We start from the raw sequence: 9897 nt of genomic DNA on the forward strand, positions 1-9897 counted from the left end.
CATGCATAACATACACTTTAAATCTATCTTGCTTCTCCAAATTAGTCCAGTTTTCAACAAATTACTGAAACATGTACCCATGCTTAGATGGTTATATCTCTACCAATCTTCATGTTTCTAATACATACCTCTAGGGCACTTCATCTCATCAAAAAGAGAACATAAATATTTATTAGTATAAATAACAGTTCCTTTTTACTCTTCAAATGCTTGAAAATGGCTAAATAATTTTTGGTCAAAGCTTCAGCAAAACTAAAAGGGCATTCACAGAGATCAAGTATTCAAAATTTTAGCTGAAAATAATGCTCTGATAAAAACAATGTCCTGTCCCTCCCTCTTTTTCCTAAGGGAAAATGTTTGGGCCACTTAACTACAGGCACTGTACACAGTCACGTTTTATCTCTGATATCATCTTTTCAAGTGTTGTTCTTTTCAAATACCATTATCTTACTCTGAATTGCCATATTTCCTTGAAATACAGGAGGTTCATTTTTATCTTGTACTTGGACAGTCAGTGTGTTAAGGTCAGTTCTCCCACTTGTATCTTCAACAAAAATCTGTAAATCAAAGCTCTTTGGCATAGTTTCGTAATCTAGGACAGGGTTTCCAGTGGTAACAACCTGAAATGTAATAAATTATTATTAGCACACTGTGCAACAGATATAAGTTATAGTCTCTATGAGTGAGTACATGTAAATGGACAACTTCCTTCAGTGAGCAGTACTGAAGATCATCCTCTATTTGCTGGCACAGTTCTGTCAAGGGCAGAAATGGCAGAAAAAGAGAATCGAAAGACCAAAATACTGTGGCTCTGTGGACTGACTCAGGGACCTTTTGTGTAAGGAATAGTTTGGGAAGGAAAAAGCCTAAAAAGAGCTGTGCTCCCTCACAGACAAGGCTCTGCTCACAAGGCCAGAGGCACATCTCGTGCTCCCCTGCTCCAAGTCCTGACCTTTCCCCACCAAGCTCCAGCAGAGCTGTCACGACACTGCAAACCAGGAGAAAGACCTGCTAGGCGCAAGGACAGCTTCACTGCTTCAGGGAGAGTTAGGAGCATGGAGACAAGGCCTTTTACTTGTCCTAAGGAGTGTAGGGGCATTTGGGATTTAGGATGAGTCCAGAGCAATGGCAGGATGCTGGAAGTTGCATGCCATGAACCTCACTGCTGCAACTAATAAAGAAATCAGCCCTTCCCATTCTTGGGCAAGAAAGGAAAAAACGGCTGTTAAAACTGCTGTGAGCAAAAAATTTCTGAAGCTTGAACACCAGTAGCAGGGTGTTGTGGGACTGGAGTAGAGGAAGCACTGGGGCTCGCAACAGCCTGTGTGCCAGGGAGCATGTGAGCGTATTCACAACAGTGCAGAATGGAGGAGTCTGCAGAGGATATAGAAGGGGAACGAGGAAATAAATCTTTGATTTTTAGCTGCGATGTCATGGCCAGAGGACAAATGCAAAAGTGGTGTCAGCAGAATTAGAACACAGAAGACAAAACAGAGCCAGTTAATGGAGACAGCGGGAGGAGAGTGAGCCAGGTCACACACTTTTTTTGGCTTCTGGTGCATGAAATAGCTGATCTCTGGGACCCTGTGGATCTCTCTGTTACAATACCCTGAGACAACCACTACTACCTGAATCTATTACTTCCCTGTCCTACACTGTGCAAATAGAAGTTGCCCATAAAAGTGACTCTAACTCAGAAAAACCTCCTGCAAAAGCTTGCAACACTGATGGAGGTTACTCTCCAAAATGAATGTTTACTGGAGAAAATGTAAATGTAGAAAACAGATGCAATGAATTCAGAATGAGAATGTCTGATTCTTAGCAGAAATGACGTACTCTGGAGACTACCCCTCCAATTCACAGCCAAGTATTTTCACTCGTGTTGTAACTACAGCCAGATTGCCTAAATCACATCTTCCACCCTCCTTTGTAGAGACCTTGCAAGTGAAGAAGTGACTCCAGATTTTCTCTTTTCTAGACTGTGGGAATGGGCCATAGCTTACCTTACCTCCAGGCAGGAGCAACGCTTACTTATAAAGGCAGCACTGCATGCACTTGAAGGAGCTGTAGACTTAGTAAAAGGGAGTCTAGAGTCACCCCGTAACTATCTATCCCACCCGATATGCAGGTCACCATGGTCCTGTGTCTGCTCTGCTGCACTGGAGGTTGGAGGCGCGCTAGTCCCTGCTCCTGCCTTTGCCCCCAGGCAGCAGAGGGAGGGCTGCATTAGTAGCAGCATCAAGGCAGCTTCAGGCAGTAGGAAGTGGTCACACATTCAACCTATCTTCTCTGAATGGGACTCTTGAAATGAGAGTAAGGCGAGGAGGAATGGGCAGGGCTCAGATCTCACTGACTGTGGCTTTCTCGGAAATCCCAGAACACATCAAGAAATCTGATATTTCCTAGGCTTGTTGCCACGGGAAAAAAATAGCAAACACAGAAGAACCTGTGCTAACAGGTACTTTGCTGATCTGCAAATCCCATAATTTCAAATGTGAAAAACTGTCTTTTTCTATATTGCAGCAAGATTTAATGGCTATAGATAAAACTGAGGCATCTCATTACTGGATCACATTACTTTGACAAAATGTAGTTCTGATCAGCTACAAAATAGCATAAATAATTAAAAGTAACAATGCTCATCAAATAAATGAACTAAGCACACTCATGAGGATTTATCCTTGCCTTATGAATTGAATATATTCCCTCAGCTGCTAATTCACGGAATTTGTATGTAGCTTTCATTATGAGTTTCTCAAGACAGATCTGCACTGGGCTGACCTTTTGCTTCCAGTCCTCTGAGTGAGTTAGGAAATGCTGAGAGTAGCCACAGTTCAAGCAAGACACGCAAAGTCCCCACAGGCTGTTCTGATAATGGGGCTGTGGTCTGAAATGAAGATAAGCAGGCATTTTGGAAAAAGCTGTCTCCAGCCTACAGCTTTCTTGGCTATTCATTTTCATCCTTGCATCATTTTCTGAAAAAGAATCAAGGAGCCACTTTCTATCTATTTTCATGTTCTTCCTCCTCCAGATTAATTTCTCAGTCCCATTCACCAAGCAGCAACATGAACGCTTGTGTTGCACAGCCCAGAGAGGAACACAGGAGAGGAACAAGCAGCTAGAGAAAAGGTGGTGTAGAGGGCTGTGTTTTGCAGCAGAAGGAATAGCTTTAATTCAAAATGTCAAAATACAGCCTAGGGAGTTCCACATTATGAATTTTCTAGCAGCAAAGTTGGTTCAACTTCTCCACCCCAGTCTGCCTATTATATCCTCTCAGCTGAGCCAGGTCAAGTGTTTGTCCAGTCATGTTTCTATGCTTGACAAATGAAAAACATTTTTTTGGAGACTTTTCTGACCAAGGTCATTTCATTGATCTGCTTCAGAAAGCAGCTAAAGAAACAGCTGAACAGGCACAGCGGAGCTTTGGTAATCTGCTGTGAGGCAGGAGCATGGAAGCATGGGCATCTGCCTCCCACAGGGCAGGTTGTACCGATGAGCCACAAACCCCCTGGTGTCACAGTCCTGCCTCCCCTCAAATGTTCTTCCTGAAACATCAGCAAAGAGAGAGCGAGAAGGGTCCAGCAGCAGGTCTGTAAAAACCAGAAGTTCCTTGGGAACACCCAGGGAAATTAATTCAAATTAATTTTTTAAGCCAGTACTCAGTGTCTAGCAGTATCTTCTAATGACTCTCTTCAGTGTCTCTGTTCAGGCTCAGACATACGAGTGAGTTACAATGGGATGACAAGTTACCACACATGAACACTCAAAGCAATGAAAAAAGCCTGAGCTAATAGAAATGGCTTTGCATTTGCTGTAGGAGAAGAGCACACAAGTGGATAGAAACAGATCGCAGTGTGTGGAGGTGTGGTAACTTGTTATGTCATGATCACTTTCTCGTGTATCACAACCCTGATTCCGAATTAAAGGTGGCTTTGATATGACTCAGCTCACTCTATTTTGGAAGTGAATCAAATCTACTTCAATTCCAGATGAGAGTGGCCAAACAGGAGCTGTGTGTGGCTTTACTAATGCACTTCAAATTCACAGTTACTTCATATAAATTAAGTCAAAAAAGCATGGACAAGCCTTCAAAGAAGAATCAGGTCCCGTATGTCCTTCTTCTCCTCAGATTTTCTAGAAAATCACATTTTCTATCACAGAACAAATGGAATTATTATGATCAGTGGGTTTTGCCCAGATGCAATTAAAAATTGTAAGCACTAGTGCTACTCATTTGTCATATCTATTACGGCATGTGCAAATACTACCACAGTCTGCTTTTGCAACTCTTTTCTGATTAAAAGATGAGTCACTGTGTGCCATCAGTTCTCAATAAACCAGGAAACATCAGTGTACATGACGGAACATTGCTCAAAGTAAACATAAAACTCACCCTGTATGCAAGACCTCCTGCAGGTGTAATATCAAAAGCTTTTGTGAGTGGATTTGAATTTATTATGGTAGGATATATTGTAACACCTTCAGAAGACAATGGAGAAACAGTTACATTAAAGGCATAAACTGAAACACCAGCTGGTGTATTTTCTTCCACGGTGGTTGTTGCAGGTAAGCCCCTAAGCAGCTGGATTCTTCTTCCTGCAAGATGAAAATGAATGTAAAATTACCTCTGGGAATCTTAGGCTAGCAGGAGCCCACAGCTCATGCCAAGAGCTGCCATCAATGAGCACAAACTGACCTGCTTCTCCCTTTGCTTATGAATGGTGGCATCACGCTCTAGTAAGTCCAGTGCCAATGGCAAAGGAATCAACCTTTTCTCCAATTCTGTACTATACTACTGTCATCCACAGTGGTTGATGCCAAAGTAGTATTGTTACTGCATTGTGTGCCTTTGGATATGCCTTCATATAGTCACAAAGAAACACAGTATTTTTCTATTATTCTGTTTCACCCACAGTGCTAATTACTGCTTCCATGTCCTAGTCACATCAAAAGGCACCTTGAATCCCATGGGTCAGGGTGGCTAAAGAAGTGATCATTTTTGTGAATTATGCCATCCGCAGAGCCTATTTCCTCCATTTTCCCTCTTAATCCTCCCAGCATAGCTATGTGCATGCCTGGTTCATGAGTAGCGTGAGTTAGTAGCAGCTTTTGGGTTTGAGCTGTTGCGTCTTCTGCTGTGAGCCTGGAAGAAGAGCAATCCCTTCCTTGGAGTAGATGCAGGCCAGCAAAGGCCATGCGTGGCTCAAAAGTGCCTGGAAGCAGCACATGGCCCTAGGGCAGCCAGTGGCCTTGCATGAGCTCCTTGCTACTCAGTCAGCCCTCTGGACTCCGTGAGAATAAATCTCTGCTTGCTCTGATGTTTATTTTGAGGGGGTTGTTTTTTTAATAATGGCCGGTAGTGCATCTTTAGCAAAATTTTGGAGCATTTTAGGGAGAGATCACATACGGTCTTTGTATAACAGACACTTCCTATTAGTGGATTCCAAAATAATTGTTCCCCATAGGATCACAGAAGAGCTTGGATCCCAGTGCCTTTGCTTCATCAGACAGCAAAACTAATTAACAGTAGATGAGTCAATGAGACAAAGCATGGAGTCCCATGGTCCACTTCTTCCTCCATCCCATCCCAGGAAGCACTGGTCTTTGCAAGGTTTCCTGGAGCACTTCTTATGACAGTGCAACTCCATCACACACCTCAAGATCCTTCTCTCACAGCCAGTAAGACTTCACACACCAAATATGGGGAGGAGAAGGGGGGAGCATGGGGGCCCTGGTTGTGTAACCAGCCATACTAGGCTGCAGAGGGAGGTTTTGTCTCCGGGGAAACTCTTGGTATCTTCAGTAACAGGCAGACCTGCAGCCTTGCCCAGGAGCTCCTCCACTGCTGCATGGGGCCCCCATGACACCATGCTCCAGGCACAGCTGGATGGATTGACTCTGGCATGTGTGAAAAAAAGTCTTTGGAGGTGGCCAGCCAATGGGTGAGGTACAGGCTGGGATGTGGGAGACTGTGAGATGGGAACCTCCTTTACAGGGAGGTAAATCTGAACGGGTCCCACTGACACCTCCGTAAGATTGATTTCAGCAGAGTCGTGACTGATTTATGCCAGTATAAGCAGGACCTAGTGAAGGACTATGCTTTTATCAATGTTCTTAAAGATTTTGGAAAACATAATCAACAAAAATCACCCATGCAGACCAGACTGAGCTGAGAGGAGCTGCTGAGGATATATTTCCATAAGAGGATCTGAACTTTTAATGTAATCTCCTATTGACAGTACCTGATGAATACAGTTCTCTCAGCAAGCCACAACTTATTAATAAAAATCATTTAAAAATCAATGAAATAATTTAAAACATTTTTCAAATGGCTGCAGAAAGAAAAGAGTTCCTATTTTCATAAAATCTCTAGAGTTTTCTTTGGCTGTTTATTCAGGATTTTCTTTCTAAATCATAAATTCTTACTCCTTGCTCATTATTTTTTAACTGAAATTTTTGGTGCTTCATCTACACGACTTCTTCTTCCAAATGACTTTACAAAAGCCCACTCTCCATATTCACAAGTTCTTGGTTACTTCCCTACTTCAGAGAACAAAACATCCCCAAAGCAACTTAATACACTCTTTATTAGAATTATCAACCCCAAACATTAACAAACCATGAACCCAAGATAAAGAAATCATGAGATTGACTCTGAAAAGTGTAGATACTTAAGTCTTATTTGGCTGTGATTTGTTAGTCTTTACAGCATGCTTGAGTCATGTCTTCAAGCTTTTCTCTCTCTGCAATCGTGCAGATTAGAAGCACACTATTTTCTCAGGAAAGTTGAGATTCACATGCAGTCTCCTGATCACAGTTTGGGGATATCAGGGAATAACACCAAATACTGAGAGGTTCCTGAGAGTTGGCAGAATTCTTTCAGTGCCTTGAAAGCAATGTTACCTTATAAGCAATATGAAGTGCTCCAAGTGCCACACACAAACTGCAGTTTGAAGATCTACTTTAAGTTACTAACATATACATCTTCTTATGGCTAACCTTCCAGGTTTTTACACTGAGCAAAGATAATGGTACTTCCTTACTAATATTCTCCACAAATGTTTTTCTGTGTGGTTGTTTGTTTTACTTCATCAAATACTAATGTTATCAATATTTGAAAGGAGAATGGTAGAGTATTAATACTAGATCTGGTTTCTTGGAGAACTGACCTCCTTTCCCAACACTGCCATACTGAGCAGTGACTATTGCACACTGAAGTGCCTCATCAAGCAAAGCATCTTAAGGAGGGAGCAAATTCTCTTCTTCATTATACTGCTGTAACCACCGAACTCAAATCTATTTCAGTAAGAAAATAATTGTTACTTGATTTTTTCCATCCGTGTCTGATCCCTAAATATGTATTATAAGCTCCCAAGAGAAATTACAACAGCCAACAGTGCTCTAATTTTAGCAGTGTAATGAAATCATGTTCTTACCAGATATTACTCGCAGCAAAATGAAGAGAAGGGGCATGTTCTTCATTGTCCTTATGATCCTGTCCTTCATGTCGCCCGGATGCAAACTGAAGGAAGATCACGATATGTTTCCCCTAGTTTACATCAGCTCCACCTAAATTCTTCCTCTTTATCATGTTGTTGAGTGAGAAACCAAACAAAGGACCTGTGTCTCTAAGGGAGTTTCTAAACACCGTCAGCTTGTTTGCTTGTCAGAGCACTGTTCCTTGCTGACTCCATCCACAGACCTGAGCCACACTTGAGAAGACAGTCATTAATAGTCCTTTTACTGCAATCATCTTAGTTATGAAGCTTTATGAAAAGAATCTAGTAAGTTCCAAATCTGCAAATATAATGTCGCTTTCATAGCTCTGGCAAATAAGGTGTTCTCTTCACAGACCAGGATGAAATACTCATGGTTTCTTTTTGACACCAAGAGCCTGAAGTTTTCCCATTTGCTCTGGGTATCAGAGAATTACTCAGACCACACACACTACGTATCTGGAGGTGAGATTGCAGCTGATGTGCATAATGAAGTTAGCTTTACTGTAGCTGTCTCAGGAATCAACTGCAATCAAACAGCATGGACCACAAAGCAAAATGTACCACTCCCTTAGATTAGGTATTTAGTTAGCTAGCCACAGGATGCCACGCAACCTTTTTTTTCTTGTACCTAAGGGCAGGCCTAGCATTTTTCAGTGGAGCTTAATATGGAGATGGCACTAATAGTGGAACTGGATGCAGTATAGCTGCATCTGCATCAGCTCACAGAATAATTTAGGTTGGAAGAGACCTGTGAAGGTCATCTAGTCAAACATCCTGCTCAAAGCAGGTTGAATTAGATCAAGTTGCTCAGGAATTTGTTTAGTTGTATCTTGAACACCTCCACACAAACTTATCAGCTCTGCTAGGAGGTAGGATCTACTAATTCAGGTTTAGCACAACTCTGAAGAAACCGCACTGATTTGTGAGCTAAGCTAGTATCTCTGGATGGTTCTTCATGACACCCTCTGGCTGTCCTGGTGATGGCTGATGTCATTTCAGACAGCTCTGTCCTGTGCTCCCATGCTTTGCATAGGATAGGCATGCTAATTGGACATGCTGAACATGAACAGCTATCTTAACACTGGGGCAGGCATTGCCTATGCTGGCTGCCTGCGCACCTTTAAACTGTAGTATAGATATACCCTGGAGGATTTTGCCTAGTATAATAATAATAATACTAGATTTTGCTAGTATAATGAAACTGGAAAAGCTGCATTAATAAAACCTACTCAGAGGGCCTGTGCCTTATGTATATACCTGATACTGGTCTGGGGAATCAGGAGAAATACTCATTTGATGGTTGACCTTCATCTATTTCCGAGCACTTCTAGGGCCTTGCCAAAGGTAGATGCAGCCTTAATCCAAAATTGTGTATTGCCACATCACATCATCTGGGAGCACGCACTATATTAACCTGTAGTACTGAGGAAGCCAATCTTCCACTGCCCCAGGAAATGTGTGCCTAGATCTTATGTTAGTAAAAAGATATGGAAAAACTCACCATTAAATGACCTCGGTATGCTGATTAGATACTAATGTAAATATATTTATACTGGCAAAGTCCAGCCTGTCTCTTTAGCTACCAGGTTGTCACCCAGTCCATCATATGCATTTCCTGGTTCCACAAAGAAGTTTTTGATCTGACATCCAACAAGGATGAAACCTGCATGCACAGACATGAACCAGGCTTGTACAATAAGCTTGTAACCTTTTACTAATTATCAGGATACCGTAAAACTGCTGCTGGTTAATTTTTTCCCTCCTTTTAGTTGCAATGTACAGTATATCTTCTGAAATAGCCAAGCCTTCCTCAGAGCTCAGAGGTCACAATTTTTTGTCCATAATTTTCTTCCTCTTACTTCTTAGGCTTTTTTTGTTTTGTTTTGTTGTTCTGTTTTGTTTGCCTATAAACACATATTTCAGCCTCTTTGTTTTGTTCTTCCCCCATCTGAGAACCCACATAAATCTATTGTCAGCAAGAGTCCAGTGCCCATACACATAAATCTGCACATCAAACCTTTTGTATTTTCTGACAAAGATAAAAGCAAGTTGATACCTGGACTTGAACAGAGCAACCTCGTCTTGTGATAAGACACCACAGAAGGATATGGGAGACGTGGACGGCAAAGGCATTTGGAATACGTGTGCGTAAAACGCTAGCCTTTCCTCAGCTTCACCTTCCCTTAGTGCAATAGGTAATTGGTTCAGGTGCTATGTGAATACCCACAGGGTAGTGAATATCTATTTTCTCTCTAAATATGTCTCCAGGTTCTCCAGGTGTCAATGATAAGTCTCACAGTTTAGAGATGACCGTAGAGGTGATGAGGGAGATGATGGGAGAGCCGAGTGTAGCACACGGTGAGGGAGGAAAGGGTGGACGAAAGGGCAGTGCAGGCAG

At 42.1% G+C, this 9897-nt stretch overlaps 1 protein-coding gene across 1 annotated transcript in view; it reads right to left on the minus strand.

Annotated features, from left to right (window-relative positions):
* CDHR3 (cadherin related family member 3) overlaps window positions 1–9194 on the minus strand; it is a 38865-nt gene extending 29671 nt beyond the window's left edge. Inside the window, exons 1-3 of the mRNA XM_067289978.1 lie at window positions 7437–9194; window positions 4394–4596; window positions 452–620 (exon numbers count right to left, since the gene is read on the minus strand). Of these exons, the coding sequence (XP_067146079.1) occupies window positions 452–620; window positions 4394–4596; window positions 7437–7506 (442 nt within the window). The 5' untranslated portion in view covers window positions 7507–9194. The remainder of the gene's footprint in view (window positions 1–451; window positions 621–4393; window positions 4597–7436) is intronic.
* Between the last annotated feature and the right edge of the window lie 703 nt (window positions 9195–9897).

The sequence above is a fragment of the Apteryx mantelli genome, chromosome 1 (genome assembly GCF_036417845.1).
Source record: "Apteryx mantelli isolate bAptMan1 chromosome 1, bAptMan1.hap1, whole genome shotgun sequence".
NCBI lineage: Eukaryota > Metazoa > Chordata > Aves > Apterygiformes > Apterygidae > Apteryx > Apteryx mantelli.